This window comes from Diceros bicornis, chromosome 16 (genome assembly GCF_020826845.1).
Source record: "Diceros bicornis minor isolate mBicDic1 chromosome 16, mDicBic1.mat.cur, whole genome shotgun sequence".
Classification (NCBI taxonomy): Eukaryota; Metazoa; Chordata; class Mammalia; order Perissodactyla; family Rhinocerotidae; genus Diceros; species Diceros bicornis.
In genome coordinates, this window is record NC_080755.1 from 4,425,634 (window position 1) to 4,444,480 (window position 18,847).

At 40.6% G+C, this 18,847-nt stretch overlaps 1 protein-coding gene across 1 annotated transcript in view; it reads right to left on the reverse strand.

The window, feature by feature from the left end:
* Positions 1-18,847, reverse strand: part of L3MBTL4 (L3MBTL histone methyl-lysine binding protein 4) — a 342,274-nt gene that overhangs the window by 190,846 nt on the left and 132,581 nt on the right. Inside the window, 1 exon segment of the mRNA XM_058556539.1 lies at positions 13,918-14,032. Within this exon segment, the coding sequence (XP_058412522.1) occupies positions 13,918-14,032 (115 nt within the window).

Consider the following 18,847-nt stretch of genomic DNA (forward strand, 5'->3'; position numbering starts at 1 on the left):
ATTTGGTCGGAGATATTACATAAAAAGATTCCTCTGCTATTCTAAAGACTTCCATTACAAAACAGGTTCACTGATATGAAAAAGAGAATGATGACTTCAAAAAAAATAGCGGAGGGTGTTCTTGTCAATCTGAAAACACAAGCTGCATATTAAAAAATGAAAACTTGCAAAATCGCATTTCTTTTACTCTGCTTTACAATTCCTTAGGACATAAAAGCTTTTAATGCTCAGCAAAATAGTCAAGTAAAGCAGCACTAAGGAGAAAGCAGGACCCCTCTAGGGGAACCACGTCTTGCAGTAAAGGGTCAGCAGTGCAGAAGGAAAGCGAGATGCTACCAGCAGATGTCCTCACCCTCAACGGCTTTCAACTATTTGGTGATTATAGAAACAACATCAAATATGAAGAATTTTTGTGAAGGAATGATGCAACCAAAATTAGGAGCATTCTAATGAATGCTCTAGAGTGGGTGAGACTCAGCAGAAGATAGTCCGGCAGCCACTCAGATGTAGCAAGGAGAGGCTCATGGCTGGTCCAAGATCTGACTTTGCACCTGCAGCCGCAGGACGAGGAGCTCCTCAGTATGTCAGTCCTGTGAGCAGGCCCTGGAAGGAAAGCTCTGTGGTCACCATTGCTGGATGTACAGATGCAGCGAGCTGCTGGCCCACAGACCCTTGGAAGGTATTCTGCCGCCTCTTATAATCACAGCAATTTTATGTGTTGACGGGAAACACTGCTTCACTAAGGAAAAAATTCTCATTTTTAACTTTTGGTTTGAAATAAATATCAAACCATGTATGAAAAGTAACATATAAGCCAAAGGTTCTTAATTCCAAAATATATAATTTTCTATATATAAAAGTTTGTCATTTGCAGTATTCATTAAATTTTAGGTTTGTGTATATTTTTAATTTCTCGATTCTTGGTTGCTTAAAATGCAGAGTAAAATGAAAAAACAAAAATCCCCCATAATCTCGATACAGCTTCTTTCATAATGCAAATATATAATGTTTATTTTACGTGAAAAGATATTTGATTCTATTTTCATTCCAGGGTGTCATTTAAGGATATATCTACTTGTAAAATAAAACAGACAAGTATTTTTTAGTCTTTCTAATCCCATGAAAGACAAATGAACAAAACATCTCCAAGCTGCTAATACCACTAAGCTTGTCTTTAAAACAACACCCCGAGTTGCCCTCATCCACTTCCCAATCCCTCCCTGACCCCCAAGTTTGAAAGAAGACCTTGGTGTGAACAGGAGAAAGCGTCTTGGGAGGAGGAACTTCAGTTTCTTCACACTGAATCGTGGTGCCTGCAGAGCCAGAGCAGCCCTGTGGAGTCTCCTGCGTGACCTCCGCCCAGGCCCACGGCAGCGCCAGGTCACAGGGCGTCTCTCCCTCCAGGCTTCATCCTCGTGTCGCCAGCGTAGAACTACATCCCACAGGACTTTCCAAGTCCTAGCACTGTGCTCAGAATATTTGAGACACTAAGCACATCTTTACTCCATGGCAACAGCAGCGCTGCCCTCCACAACGGTGAGTCTTCCTCAAGTGATGCTTTCAGGCAGTCAGCTAATCACTCAAGGTTTCCACTGATCAGGCCCTAGAGGGGGAGGTAGAGGCAGGAGTATAATAATTGCATCTCATTCCCTTCCCTTGCCCTTGAAGGTGTTACCATCTTCTGAATAAGGTTAAAATTGTTTCACAGAAATCCTGGAATGTCTCCTGCCCAATATAAGATCTCCACTGGCCATCCATATGCTGACGTTCACACATCGATGGCCAGATATGACTCATCAACCAGGCCAAGATGAGACTCTGTTTTGCCTTATTGTCAAACCACTGAGCTATTTCGTGACTTTTGGAAGTTAGTGTGTCTTTGTTGTCACCATCGGTAACTTTGCACAGAGCTGTGCTCGGTTTAGGTGCAATCTATGAGTGTCTGTAGTGGGATGACTAAGGCTGCCTTGTCACATTACATCTCAACTGTGAACAGCAGTGACTGACATCACCTGGCTATGAGGAGAAAATAATCAGCAAAATTGTTCTGAGCTAGCACTAGGCACCCAAAGACCAAGTTTTAGAACAAAGTATTTGAATGAACTCTGCTCTCACACCTCCAGGAGGTAGAGCGCACAGGAGAAGCACTCAGCAAAGAATATTTAAAACAGATAATATCATTAGGACTGTAAGTACATTTTGAAATGTATTATTTTTCCTTGATAAGTCTATCATGTAAATCTGTAGTTAGGGACTTCTAAAATAGCTAATTTTTTTTTTTTAACACAATACGCTATAATTGTCTATTAAGTCAATGAGTACTTAGGGACTCTTAAAATTGCTGATTACTTGCTCACTGTATTTTGGAAGAACAAGTACTAAAGATTCCTTATGAAATTCTCATTAAAATAGAATGAAATTGAAAATGTTACCTGGCTAAGTTAAAAATCTTCATTTTATCCTCAGAATGACATCTATCCATCATCATATTTATCATTCCACATCTGGACTATAATTGCATTAACTCTTAATTTGATAGTCTAAGTGAATTTCCATTTCCGATGGAATAAAACTTTTCTAATTCCACAGGGTCCCAAATGTTCGTTAAAAAGGGCTTTATTAATCATTCATTTCTTAATGTAGATTTAAAGTATTTTATTTCACTCAACAGGATAAACAACGTACCAGCCATATGGTATATTTACAAGTCAATTCTGTTATATTTGTACATCTGCTGTGTAATGAATGATATTGGATAAAAATGAGCTATAACTTTTATCATTATGTTCTAGGATGCTTGTTTACATTTAACAGTTAAATGAATTAGCACTGTTCTCAAGGTCTTTAATATAGATATTATTGTGGTTTGTACTATTAGTTTATTAATACACACTTTAACTTCATAATAATGCTTCAGTTAATTTACTTTGTAATCAAGCATCACCATTACTTCCAAATATAAATCAAACAGAAGCTAAAGAAAGAACAATGACAAAATTATTTAGACATGGAAGCCAGCTAGGAAATCTCGTTTTTCTGCCTGTCAACTTCCTATTTACGGAAGTTTCCTTTGTTAGCAGTGGGAGGTGTTTTGGCCTGTGTCTCTCCTACTAGGCCTGACTAGACTAATTCCATAGCTACTACTCAAGAATTCACTCCATAAGGTTGCAGGCAAGAGTCCACAGTGGCCTCTAGAGACGAATGTTGTTTTAGCATAAGTGATTAACCAACTCAGAGAGAGAGAAATGAATACGCAGATAAATTTTTATTGGAAACAAGACACTGGAGGAATGCTGACAGACATAACACTCATCGTCCCTCCACTCATGAAGTTTACAGTCTCATGGGAGCTACTGATAAAAAGCAAGGAAACAGATAATTAAAATAATTACATATTGTGATATGCACTATGGAGAAAAGGAAATGGTACAATGGAAAATAATAGTGGTGTTGTTCTTTAGATAATGTGGCTGGGGAAGGCCTTTCTCAGAAGGAAACACTTGAGAAGAATTCTACAGGGTGAGAAAGAGTCATCTGTTAGAAGAGGAGATAGACCATTCTAGACAGAGAAGATAGTATATGCAAAGGCCCTGGGGTAGAAAGAATTTGTGTTCAAGAAATTGAAATAAAGGAGTGAGTGAAGCAGATGAGAGGTGAAAGGAAGACAAGGAGGTCAGAGCTGTGTGTACTGACATTCTTTCTCTTCTTGCATTTCCCTCTTTGTTCTCATTTCTCCCCTCTTCAGGCTGTCTTTGGAGTGGGCATTTATTTATGAATAGGAAGCCCCAAAATGAGGCTGGGGCAATGGCCAGCTATCTCCTTCCTTTGGTATACTAAGGGGTGGCTATACATCTCTGGGGGAAAAAACCCACATGGCTGCTTCCAAATGGTAGATGGTGATGACACGGCAGCATCCAGTGACCAAGTTAATGAGCCCAAGGCCATACTTCTGCTCCAGCACAACCTGTAAGGGACCCAGAAAGGACCCAGAAGTTCTATTCCTCAGTAAGGAGGCACAGGGTCTCTGAAAGGGCTGGTAGGAGAGCAGAAGCCTGGGGTCAAGATTTAATGCCACATAAAGAGAGATTTGGGGACTAAAGCAAACAGCCAGGACCACACAACTTGGGGGGAAGTATCTTGAGACATAAACCCAGGGGATTCCTCCCAGGCCCAATAGGAGTCCTTTTTACAGAAAGGTAAGGCTCAGCCTTTTCCTAGACACAGCTGCACATCCGGTGAGCTGCTGATGATCACAATGATGGGCAGTTCCTGCAGACTCTCCAGGTATGAGGCTGGGCTGCAATGTCATCTAGTTTTATCTTTTGCCACTCTCTTGCCACCACACTTCATGCAAGACTGCTGATGCTGCAAAACCGAGGGTGCTGCCCCTTTCGGGACACCCAGCCTCGGCACTTCCATGGGTCTCTCCACGGCAGGACTCTCACACCAGCTGGGCCACCCCCTTCCCATCTAAAGAGGGGCAATGGGGAGGGGAGCCTTACGTGATCTGAAAGAGCAGCCTGTAGGGTTCAGGCAAGTCAGGAGGTACATCCTGACCAGGGCCAGAGACCTGCCTCTGTCTCCAACACGCATGCAAACCACTGCGGCTCCACACCTCTGAACAAGAGCTCAGGACCTGATATGCTCAGAGGATTCCGTCAGTTTAGATCCTAAATCCATACCGTGGTGACTCCCAAGGGGAAAGCACGTGTTCCAGGCTGGCTCGGACTTGTGGAGACGACGAATCTCTCACCCTCTCTTCCATCTCCTTGTTTTCACACTTGCACTCAGAGAGCCACTTGCTCCCCTCAAGTCTGTGATGCATGGTATTCACGGCACAAATGGTGACACCTGCCTAGTCCTACAGGATGGTCACCTGCACAGGAGTGTGCTCCTGGGGGCTGAGCAGTTGACCATGTCACTCCACACCCCCCCCAGCTCATATCATTGCATGTCAGTTCTCCGTCATTTCAGGAAAAACACTGTATATGTACCCTGGTGAAAAAGCCTACCAGTTACCAAGTGGCACATCCAACTCTGCGTCTAATTTAAAAAATGGTTCTTATGGGGGCCAGCCTGGTGGGCGTAGTGTTTAAGTTTGCGCGCTCTGCTTTGGTGGCCCAGGGTTCTCAGGTTCGAATCCCTAGTATGGACCAATGCACTGCTCATCAAGCCACGCTGTGGCACTGTCCCACATACAAAATAGAGGAAGATGGGCACGGATGTTAGCTCAGGGCCAATCTTGCTCAGCAAAAAGAGGAAGATTGACAACAGATGCTAGCTCAGAGCCAAGCTTCCTCACCAAAAAAAAAAGGTTCTTTTGTCTCTAGCTATATCTACCTTATTAGAGGCACTGGGATCTCTCATATTTTTATTTTATTATTTCTATTCCTATCTTAAAACATTAACAAAGCATTTCCACACAATTAAATATTTTTTCTGTTTAACTCTGATTTCTAAAAGTGTTTAAGGCAAGGGCTGAAGGGCCAGGGAGGGTGAAATAAATGTAGACAAGTTACACCTGTAAAATGTAGGGAAACAACAAGCAAATGGAACAAGTATTCACTGAGGGCCCACACAGCACAGAGGACACAGGCTGAGCTGTCACTCCACAGTACCAAGAAGCAGGTCCTCTGGGGGGGAGAGGGGAGGTGCCACAGCAAGTTCAGAGAACCTGGCCTGTTGGCAGACTGGCACATTCCATTCTGGACCATTCTACAAGCATTTTCTGACCTGCAAGAACTGCAAACGTTTTGAGGGGCAAAGGTGAACAATACGAAGATCCTGCTTCAGGGGATCTCGTAGTCTAAAAGGCGAGCCATCCATTCATTCACTCATTCATTCATTCAGTGACTGTCTCTTGAATTCTAAGCCTGCATTATTCTGTGGAGGTTGGTATAGAGTATGCAGTGGAGGACCAATACCAACATGTCCCTGCCACCATGGGAGAGGTATTTTAGTAAGGGAGGAGGAGTGATATCAGAAAAAAATATCGTATCAGGTCAGCCTGTGGGAACTGCCATTAAGAAACACAAAGGTGGCTAAGAGGCTAGAGAATGGCAGGGGCATTGTTTGTGGACAGCTTGGGCAGAGAAGGCATCTCTGGGAGGGGACATCTGAACAAGCCTTGGCAGCATGTGGTGGCACAAAGCTCTAAGCCAAGGGAACAGCAGAGGCAAAAGTAAGGCTGGTGTGGTGTAGATGTCACAAACGCCGGTGTGGCGGGCACTGAGTGCATGAAGAGTAAAAACTCTTCTAGGAGCTACCAGGGGCAGACTGTGGAGGGCCTCCAGGGGATATGAAGCATTTTAGAAGCAACTCTATGTGAGACGGAAAGCCACCGGAGGATTCTGAGCATGAAAGTAGCAAGAAAAATGTAACTCTAACACAACAGAAGAGAGGACAAAATACTGGAGGATGACAAGGATGAAGAGACTGTTACCGAACCAGGTTCGTTTTGCCTGCAGCCCAGAAAGCCAATCACTGAGACCCATGAGATTGCAAAGAGAGAGGGTTTAATCACAAGGCAGCCAAGTGAGGAAAATGGGAGAACAAGTCTCAAATCCGCCTCCCCAAAAATAGGGACTCAGGGATATTTATGGGGTAGGGGGCAAGGTCTTCTGAAATGTGGAGATATATGATTGGAGGTGAGGAGAAGTGAGGTAACTGCTGATCTGCGCAGGCGTAGTCAGACTTCATGCCTCTTCACAGGATGCACGTTCACAAAATGGTGGCATTGGCATGACCCGAGGGTGGAGTTTTTAGCTTCTTGACGTCAAAAGGTCGCTTATCGGACATCTGCTCGGGCCCAGTTGATGGGTTGGTGGTCTCAACCGGCCTGAAGGGGCTCTAATTCCTGAAAAACAGCTCAAACATCCATTACCATGGTGACCCAGGCTTCAAGGAGATGTTATCTAGTGGGAGTCAGATAGCATGTTGCCTAAACAGCACAGTTAACGATGGGTGGGGGAACAACTAAAAGCTACAATCAGTAATTGAAAAAGGAAAAAAAACTTCAGTTCCTAGCTACTTAATCATCAATGGCTAACTGTCTGCCGGTTTCAAGACGATTCATCTCCCTGAGGACAACAGACAAAGTTTTGGAGAGGAGGTGACCTTTGTCTGCAAAGGACTTCATCTCTTGTGCAAATGCCAGCAGGATCAGCACCAGGCACACAGGATACAGACCCTACCCAGAGGCAGAAGAGCCATCAGTACAGATAAGAGAGGAAGGAGGAGACCTGAGGAGAGTCCCACTGCCTAAATCAGGGACAAGGGAATGGTCAACTGTGCTTAATAGAGAAGGTGCAGATGAGAACTGGTTCCATCCATTCGATTTGACAACTAGAAAGCTACTGAACAACTTAGAATAATTTTATTTCACTAGTGGTATATTTATGATTGTGATATTGTTACCTCCCAAAAAGGGAACGGGTTTGCCTGCCCGCCGCAAGACATGCCAATAGTCAAGAGGCAAGGTGGTAGGAAAGAAAGGACTTTTTATTACAGCTTGCCAGCAAGGGGGAAGATGGCCGACTCATGTCTGAAAGAAACATCTGAAGGGGGCACAAAATCTTACAGCAGTTATATAGGCCATTGGGTCATACAGGAGGGGGTTAGGAATGTTGACCTTCTGGTGTTACAGACTGGGAGTGCCACACCAGTTCTTTCAGTTTTCATGGATGATGGCTATCAGCATGGACTCTCTTCGGGGGTCATCACATTCCTAAGGAACTCAAAACAACAAAGTTATCATCTTATCACAGCTGGAAGGTACGTGCACAAGCAGGAGTGGTAAAATCTACAGAGCAGTTAGATCTCCTGGAGGGTGCATATCCAGCTGGGTTAGTTTGTCAGAGGTCATTCAAAGTTACAATAGGGCTTCTTTTCTACAATACGGCTTCCCTCATGTCAAGCTTGTCTTGAGCTGGTATCAATATTGTGATTTATAATAAGAAATATATATTTAGTCTTAGTCCCTGTCCTGGCAAAGAGCTCTTAAAATCCTTGAAATTTCCTGTGCTGAGAACAATTATGGTGTCTTTTGTTATGTTAATGAGGTGACTTTTGGACCGCTCCTAAGGACGGGCTGGTTGCCAGTGGAGCCAATCAGGTGATTACAGGGTTAGAATTTTCAGTCCCACCCATCGACCTCCGCGGAGGGGAAGCGGCTGGAAATTGAGTTCGATGGACAATGATTTCGTCAATCATGCCTAGAAATGCAGCCTCCATAAACACTGAAAAGGGCAGGGTGCAGGGTTTGGAGAGCTTCTGGGTTAGTGAATCAGAACGCACCCACGTGCTGCCATGCCTGGCCCCATACTCCATGGGGACAGAAGCTCCTTTGTTCAGGAGCTTATCTAGCTCTTCATAACTGGTTTCCTGAATTCTGTGAGCTGCTCTAGCAAATTGATGGACTCCAAGGAGGGAATCATGGGCACCTCTGATTTATAGCCAGTTGGTCAGAAGCACAGATAACAGCTTGGATTTGCAATTGGCATCCAAAGCGGGAGGCAAGCTTGTGCGACCAAGCCCTTAACCTGTGCAATCTGACGCTAACTCCAAGCACACAGCGCCAGAATTGATTTGAATTATAGGACACCCAGCTGGTGCTGGAGCATTGCGTGGTGTGAGGAAAAAACCCACACACTGGAATTGAGTGCAGAATTGCAATGATGTATTCAGATTTCTTTTTTTAAAGAACAGCGAAGTTCTTTAGTTCGCAGTTTAATGGGGCTTATAGAGCCTGCTTATCTTAAGTCTAAATGAATAATCTAAATGTTTTGAACTCTCCTAAATGTTATTCAATATTCGCTCAGAGATCAGCAACCACTTTATGGATAGTGCAATTATAACAAGTACCTAGGAAAACACCATAGGAAAGAAAGTCAACTCCCAACTTTCTGGACCAATGAAGAGAAACGGTGGTGTGGGAAGCAAATGTGCCTGCACTCTTCACCCCGGCCCTGCCATGACTGAAGGGCCACTGTGCTCCAGACCACGAAAGCAGCCATTAAGGTATTGAAGCCCGCAAGTCCCAGGGGTGAAGTAACTTGCCCTGAGGCACAGTTGGTCAGAGCAGGATGGAAATTTAAATCTAAGTTTTTCTAACTCCAAAGTTCATCATCCTGCTTCTCAAGCTTGCTTCATTTCCAAAGCAAGAGATATCAAACACCCCATTGTCCAATGCAGTAGGTAATCTGTGGGTAAATAATTAACAATATAAAAAAAGAAATGAGCTCTATTTTAAAAAATTTAACATCAAATGTGACTGGAATTACAGTTTCCAAATGATGTGACTAAAAACAGCACCCAAAGGGAATCCGGTAGATGACTGAGGCAGGCATGATTTTTTAGTTCTGATATTTTTATATCATTTTAAGGACATTCATGGAATGCAAAGCACAACACAAAGATCTTGAAACCTAGCTGTGCTACATCTTAAATATTTAACTTTTGTCTCAAGTGTAGAAAAAGTCCACCACGAAGGACTACAGGTCAGATAAAACCGACAAACTGTGCTCTCTTGATATGAGAAAAGGAGCCTTTAACCTGGCGGTGGGATCCGGGTGAACTCCAGGGGAGCTTCTGCGGTGGGAATGGGGCTAAGAGGAAATAGGCATCACCTGGCCATGCAAACCGGCTCTCTATCCGGTTGAATGGGAGCATTCAGGTTTCACTCTCAAGAGGCTTTTCACAGTTACCATTTTAAGAACTTATGTTAGACTTTAGTGACTGAATATTATGAATTATTGAATCTTATGATCTTGGCCAAAATATACCGCACTAACATTTCTGCAGAAGCTTGCAGCTATAGCATGTACTATGTCTTGGCTCAATTTCTGCAATGAGTATAAATATATTGATTAAATAGCAGTACAAAAATAAAAACAAACTAAAGGGACTACCACTCATCTTGAAAAACATAACATTTTAATGAATCCTAATAAAATTTCTATGAGAACCACCCAATTCTAATTTTGCTTTCACTGGTGCCATTTCCATCTCTACAGAGGCCGTCACTCTCCCTCCACTGGTCCAGGTCCCCCATGCTCTTCTGATCCCAGGCCAGCACCATTCTAAGAGGCCCAGCTGGACTAGCCTGTGGTTTTCTGCTTACTCATTAAAATCACATTAGCATCCACGTTTAGTTTTTACTCATTCATAGGCAGCTATATGACTTTATTCTGTTTCATACATTTGTAAATTGCAGCTTCCTCAAACATAAATTGCAAACTCACTGAAGAAAGAAAAAACTCATATATTATATATATATATTTTTATTCTTTTGTTTCCACGGCATTTATTATAATACTGAGCTACAAATATGCTGAAAAAGGGTCAAGGAAAAATATTCATAAAGAAAAACAGATGAGAATAATAGATTAAAAAATTGTCTACTTCATATCTTCTTTTGATTGCTTTTATTTTCACAGAATACCACTACCAGGCCACCTGCTGTGATATCTTTTGTAAAAATTCACTAGAGTAAATCAATAAAATAGATAAAGTTCAAGTCAGGTTCTGTCCCCATAAAATGATAGGGTGGATTAGATGATCTCTAAGATTTTTTCCAAGCCCTAAACTTTGAGTAGTCTTTGCAATGTATGATCAATAAACCTATTATATTAACATACAATAAAGTACTGAAGGCAACTGTTGAGTCACACAAATATAACAAAAGTAAAGCAATAGCGTGAAAAATATATCTGAAAGTTAAAGTATCTGAAAATACCTTAAAATATATGAAAATTAATGTTTATGAGATGACTTTATCTGTTCGTATATGATAAAATACTGTGTGTGGTTTTATAAATCTACTTACAAAATGTTAATTACTTTGATTATCAAAGACACTGAACATTAAAAGTTTAGTTTGAATTATATGAGTAAATAACATCAACCTTTGACTTAAAATAGCACTTAGCAACAAAAGATGATTTGACATGTTTGGTTGTACCAATACCATCCATAAAAGACAAGCTAAGAGTCAAGATGCTACACGTACTTCATAGTGCAGAGCGAGTGCTCCCGCCAGCTCTTCACCACACAGGCATGCCACACCAGCCGAGGGGCGTGACTTTTCTGTGAAGGAAGCTAAGCCATAGAGAAAAGTGTAGAAAGGTGATGTGTTGTCTTCAACATCTCAAGAGGCCAGCATTCAAGGCAGCATGAGTAACTCTGTTTGGTATACATGGAGGGTTCCTGGTGAAAGAGGGAGGCATGAGGTGAGCACAGTACAGACTGTGAAGGGCCTTGTGTCCATGCAAAGGAAGCTCAAGTCTGTAAGATACTGGGGACCAATGAAGAGTTTTAAAAATGGAGAAAATGAGGTAAGATTTGGGTTTCACACAGACTGCTACAGGCAAGAAAGGAGAAAAGACAGTCATGAAGCTGGTGCAACAGTCAATGCCAGACTCTCAAACTTTGTTTTCTTGGAGGCCCATTTGTTTCTACTTTCCAATGGAAAGAGAATTCAGTGACAAATCAATGAATAACAGAATGAATTCTGGAGTGGGATCATATATGTGTACGTGTGTGTATTTTTGCTTTAACAATAGGGGCATGGATGACATATATTGAACCATATTATAAGCATGTCTTAAAGTCTAGGTATTTAAAAATTAATAAGACTAATGATACAGATATGAATTATTATAAACCATAAGGTTAAACAAGCAACCTATAATAAACCATATTAATAATGATTAATCCAAATAAATTTATCACAAGAGCAAGCACAGCGGTAACAGAATGTCATGACCAACTGAACACAGCCAGTCACAAGTTATCTTTCCCCTCAAATCTTTTTTTCCCCAGTTACTTGAGTGTGAGTACACAAAACAGAAATCTTGTAATATTGCCAACACATGGAAGTCAAACTTAAGAAAAACTGAATTAAAATATTTGGAAAACTCTAGTCATATACTAATTTTAGCACAATTTCAAATTTTGTAATCCTTAATAATTCACATAGTTTTAGGCAAACATGCAAACCTACAGAATGTTACATCATTTCCTGATAGCAGCTAATCTTCATTGAGCACATACTACGGGTCAGGCAGTTTTTGAAGTGTTACGCACACATTTATCTCATTTCATCATTATACATCTATGAGAGACACTAAGAATATCTCCACTTTACAGATGAGGAAACAGTCACAGAGAGTCACACAGATAAGCAAGCAGAAAAACCAAGATTCAAACCCAAGTATTCTGACTACCGATTTCACACCTTTAGCCACTAGGCAATATTGCCTCTAGAACTTGAAGTTTTAGATTCATTCTAGGCTCATCAGGAGGATCTGCACAACTCACTAGCGCACTGAAGACCGTATTCTGTGAATCATTTGTAACTACAGTGAGAGCTCAAATATCGCAATGACATTGGGGGTGGGGAGTGAAGGTCACAGGTGGATTCTGGAGAAAGTAAGAAAGAGAAGTCACCAAGACTTGATGACTGGTTGTATGTGTGGGGTGAGGAAGAGGTAAGCAGGGAGAGGAGTCTAGAATGACTCTGCATAAAAAGGAACTTTGGAAGCAAGCAGGAACTACAGTAGAAAAGCAAGTTTTTGGCCTGCGATGGAGTTCAGGTTTGATCCATAGGCTTCAGGATGCTTATGAGACATTCAGGTGGAGAAGGCAGGTAGGCAGCTTGACAAAGGAGCAGGAAATGAGTGAGGTGGCGTGAAGAGAGCTGTCCCTGTACCTGAAATGCTGATCCATTGCTACCTCCGTTGAAATCATTCCTACTTAAGAAAGTTACTGGGAGGAGGGACAGATGTGTGTGGGGAGGGAGGGAGTGGTTAACATAAAGTGAAAACCATTTCCCTGGCATGCTGGGGTGTGAAATCGGGGACAATAAAAAGTGGAATCAAAGAAAACCACAAAGCACAAATGCTTACGCTTTTCTCCTGACATGGTACTAACCACGGTCTCCTTGTTTCACAGTCTCTTTGTACAGACTCTATGCTTGCTAATGCACCGTAAGCTTCATAAGGACCTCTACCTTATTGATTTTGTAGTTTTTGAAGAACCTAGCACAATGTAAAAATGCTTGTCAAGTTATTAAGTCAGGGATTCTCACCTGTAGGAGAAGTTAAGGAATTCTTTCAAAGATGCAGTTAGTCCTTTTAGAACTAAGTTTCAAGCATTGTTGGCTGGCTCAGCGTAAGACATCCTCATTAATAGAATAACACGCTAGCTTTATCCCAAGAAGCTAAAGGGAGGGCAATAGGAGCGGTGAGGGAACAGAACAAACACAAGAATGGAGAACACTTGCACGTGTGTTTGGAACCAGTTATTTATTAGTCATGCCAGCCTAGTCTGATCAGAGGAATCCCTCAGACAAAAGAATATTTTGGTTTGAGGTTTGTTAGAATTTAGAGTGGTTAATTTTCTCCTTAACTTTAAGCAGCTAGAAAGACAGAAATAATGAAGCTACCAATAAAATAGAGGGTTTTTAAAATTTTTTACAACTAAGAACTTTTTTTAATTGCTAAAATTTAAAATATTTCTGTTCTTTTAAAAACATTTTGTAATTTACTCTATAAAACAAAATTAATTAAGATGGGATGTTTTTTAAAAAACGTACTTCAGCTAAACACATGGCCAAAATTAGATGGATTTAGGCCTGGCTCCATTTTCCAAATTAAAATGTAAAAAATGAAGATTCCATTAGACGACACCATCAAAATAATTTCTTAAAGATAATAACTGTTCACTTATATGAAGCATGCCCTTTGAGGCTTACTCGTGAATAACTGGCTTTCAGTGTAAAGCTGTAGGGGTGGTTAATCAATTCACCTAGCTGATATTTAGCTTTCAAACACTTAAAAGGACATGAAAATGCAGCCTTAAGGTAGGAATTCAGGCTAAGTAATTAAAAAAAGCAACAATAAAGCATCAAATCCTCACGACACGGCACTTCCAGTGGATGACCTGTTACATCACACCATCCAACTGGGTCAATATCAGGGCTGTTGGCATCCATCCAGTAATCATATCTGTGCTCCCAGCCATCAAAATGAACCTGTTGAATGATTAGTATTTAGTAATTAGTATTTCACTGTCTCTGTATCAAAATATTGGAAAACAGATTTCTAAAATTGAGACTGGAATTTTACTAATTGCATATTATAGCTGAAACAATATTTAAAATGTGTTATCAAACAGCCTTCTAATCTAGCCACCAAAGGCTATTATACCAATTTTCCCAAGAAATTAAAGAAGTTGCTAAATAAAACAATCTGGCAGGGAATGATGAGATTTGGAAGGGATAAGACCAATCCATTTTTCCAACTAAGAAATACTGTGACATTGTTGAGAGGGTATTTCCTGTCCCGGGAGCCACTGTAGTAATCATGTCAGCATCATAAGAGTCACCAATTTGACATCAATACAAGCCTTATACTGATGTGAAATGCATGAGTTAGAGTAAAAGGAAGGAATACATTTCAAAATCCTGACAAATGTGGGGAGATGGAGCCACTGGAACAATGGAGGCAAAGAGAGCAGACACTGTGCTACTGAGGCAGACGGATCAACAGCTTCTCACTAGTCATTAAAGGACACAGTGTGCGCTGTTAGGAGACCTGAGGAAGAGGGATGGCCCGGGGCCAGCAGTCCTACGGATTCTCACTGTTCTGCATTTTACCTAAAACACACACACACACGACACATATATACATATAGTTCTGAGAAAAGTTAAAATAAAGCCCAAGTTCTGAAACAAAGATCAAATACTTATTTCTGAAACTTATCAAACTCCATGTTCTAGAAGATTCTTATCAGGATGAATGAATCAAATTTATTTGTGCAGACAAAAAAATAAGAATGATAATGTTTCACTACTATATAACCTACTTTCTGTTTCTAACTATCAACTAAATGAATAATCTATCCTTTTAAATTTTAAACTCATAATTTTTTAAAAATCATACTTTGAATAAAAAGAGCAAAATGTCTAGCCTTATAGAAAACCAACTGAAATATAAGTTTATTATGCAGGGCATAGGACACACACAAAAAAAGCAAAATTGTATGTATTAAGTTCCAAATAAAGTCTCAATATTTTTTCTCAATGTCCATCTTTCTAAGCAAGTGGTTCTCAAAGTGTGGTTCCCAGACCTGCAGCATCAGAAACGCTGCACATTCTTGGGCCCCAACTCAATCCTACTGAATCAGAAATGCTCAAGGGTGGGACCTTACAATCTGTGTGTGAACAAGTCCTCCAGATGAATATGATACATGCTAAAGTTTGAGAACCATGATCTTAGGAATAACTTTCAAAAGACTATTTCTACCAGATTTACGCATTTGGACACAACAGAGTGCCCTTTCACTGTAATAACTATAAAATTAGACAAAATATATGAAGTGACTGCTTTTAGACACTGGACAACAGGCAGAACAGAAGTGTAATCCCTAAGTACACCCAGATGACCCCTGAATGTCAGCCTGTAGACAATTTCCTGATAGTGGCAGAGGGAGGAGAAACTTAAAGCCATCATGCTGTGCTGAGGAGACACAGACTGCAGTTCAGAGCTGATGAAGCAGCTGGGAACTGGAGGACAAAGTACTGGAGAAGATAGAGCTACAAAGGAAGGGGTGCCAGAAGTCTATGGGGGTTATTCGCAAAGCGTGCTCAAGGGCTGGACTGCACGTGTGTAAGGTGGGACTTGGTGAAGCCAAGCAGAGGGCAGCTGATAGACGGCTGAGAGTAAAATGAAGACACTGGAGGTCACACGGTACTGGGAGAAGAGAGTGGAGAGATCTCAATAATACCTTGACAATTTGACTGCAACACCAAGAAGGCCACAATTTTGGAGTAAGAATCATGCCCCAGAGTAAAGGCTACTCTAGACCAGCCCTAAAAAAGGCTAAAATCAAGTTTCAACAAGATTAAGAAGCACCACCAGTAATTAAATGCCTGACAAAACAAACTCTACCCTTTCTAAAGGAAGACGAATACTCCCAACTCTCTACACGATACACTTCTTAATGTCCAACACAGAAGAAAAATTTATTAGATATGAAAATAAGCAGGTAAATGTGAGCTATACTCAATTTTTTAAAAAGCAGTCAATAGAAAGAGGCCCTGAGATGACTCAGATGTTGTAATTAGCAGACAAGAACTTTAAAGTTGCTATTAAAATATGGTAAAGGACATAAAAAAAGTGGTCTTGATGAGTGAACAGATAGGGAATCTCAGCAGTGAAGTGGAAATAATAAAAGAGAAACAAATGGAAGTTCTAGAACTGGGAAGCAAAATATCTGAAATTAAAAAAAGTTTCTGAATGGGCTTAATAACAGATTAGAAATGGCAGGAAAATGGGTGAATGAACATGAAAACAGATTCATAGAAATTATTAATCTAAAGTATGTACAATAAAATATTTAAAAAATGAACAGAACCTCAGGTACTTGTGAGATCATATCAACTCATATTGTCTAATATACATGTATTTGGAGTCCAGAAGGAAAGGAGAGAATGAAGCAGGAATAGTGGTCAAACAAAACAAAAGTGGAACGAATAATGTCAAAAAAATCTTTCTATTTTGGCCAAAAATGCCAATTTGTAAGCTTAAGAAGAACATTAAGACGCAAGTATAATACACACACACACACACACACACACAAAAATCAAAACTAGGCAAATCATGGTGAAACTACTGAAAACGAAAGACAAAGGGGAAAATCTTGAAAGCAGCCAGAGAAATAGAAGACATTACATGCAGAGGAACCACGACAGTAATGCTGGCCAACTTCCCAGCAGAAATAGTGGGGGCAAGAAGAGAATAAAGTGAAGTGGTTCAAGCACTTAGAGAAAAGAAACCTGTCAACTTAGGATTTTATATCTCACAAAAATATCCTTCAGAAAGGAGCAAAATAAAGGAATTTTCAGAAAAACAAAAACTAAGAAAGCAATCACCTATAGATTTGTACTAAGAAATATTACAGGAAGTATTTCAGGCTGAATGTAAGTATTACCAGATAGAACAACAACAATTTTGGAAAAAAAATGAGGAAACTTGTAGGACCTATTCTATCTGATTTCTACAAATACTATCAAGTCACAGATATTAAGGCAGTGTTGTTTTGGCTTAAGATGCAAATATATTATTGGAACAGGGTAGTGTACATTAATTGACACACAAATATATGGTCAACTGATTTTCAACACATATGACACAGGCATTCAATGCAGAAAGGGCCATCTTTTCAACAGACAGTGCCGGGTCAGCTGGATATCCACACGTAAAGAATGAGCCTGCTGCCCTCTAACTCACAGCCCACATACGGATTAATTTGAAATGGACCACAGACCCAAACATACAAGCTAAAACTATCAAACTCAGGAAGAAAACTTAAGAAAAAATCTTCATAATATTGAGATATTCAAGTATTTCTTAACATACAGAGAGTACTACTCATAAAAAATAAACTGATAAATTCAATTTTCATCATAATCAAAAACTTCCGTTCTTCAAAATCATCATAATAAACAGGACAAGGAAATGGTTAAGTCCTTATCTCTGCTTCAGTGGCCCGGGGTTCACAGGTTCTGATCCCAGGCTCTGACCTATGCACCGCTTATCAAGCCGTGCTGTGACAGTGTCCCATATGAAGTAGAGGAAGATGGGCACGGATGGTAGCCCAGGGCCAATCTTCCTCAGCAAAATGAGGATTGGCAACAGATGTTAGCCCAGGACTAATCTTCCTCAAAATAAATAAATAAATAAATAAATAAACAGAAAAAGCAAGCCACATTTATAATACATTTATCTGACAGAAGACTTGACAAACAATTCAATAAATAACGGGCAAAAGACTTGACAGACTCTTGGACAAAAGAAGTTTCCTGATGGCAATACGCAAATAAAAAACTTCTCAACATCACTATTCACCAGATAAACCAAAATGAGAAACTACTAAACACCCACTCAAATGACTTAAATTAAGTGACTGGACAACAGTAATTATTGGTGAGGCTGTGGAGCTTCTAGAACATTGATACGATGTCAGTGGCAACAATCACTTTGGGAAATGTTTTGCTACTTTCTTACAAATGTACACGTGCCTGGTCTGTGACCCCCGGCAAGACCCCCAACAGGAGTGGAAAATACAAAGCTGTGGAAGCAAGTGTTCCTGCATGTTCATTCACGGCGGCCAAAACCTGAAAACACCCCACATGCCCAACAACAAGAGGATGTCCATTCACAAACAAGTGTGGTATATGCATAAAATGAATACTAGTCGCCAACAAAAAGCAATAAACTGTTTATACACACATGAACAGGCATCAGCCAAGCAGACATCACGTTGAGCAAAAGAGGACAGACACAAAAGAACTCATTTATGTAAAGTTTGACAACAGGCAGAGAAACCAGGCCCAGAGTTGTCTGGCAGGGGTTGGGGGGCAGGAGCACAAAGGAACCTTCCATGGTTTTGAAAATATTCCAGATCTTGATTGGGGTGATGGTTATATAGAACACACATTTTTCAAAACTCTTCAAAATGCACACATAAAATCTGTGCATTTTATCATTTGTAAATTATATCTCACTAAAGTGAACTTATTTAAAATATTTCTGCATTCAGCAGCTGTCCTATGATACTATTCTGGTCTTTTACTATATTTTGTTTATTGTGATGTGTCAGCACTCAAGACATTGCCAAACTGCATGATACTGTCAGCACCAGACAACTAAGTATTCCAGGTGGGAAAGCAAGACTGGCATTCCTTTCCAGACTGAGGCCTGCCGCCCTGGATTTATCAACAGAAAGAAGTTTATGTTAAGTGTGTATAAATGGGTGAAGAGGAAATAGAAAAGTTTCTCAAACT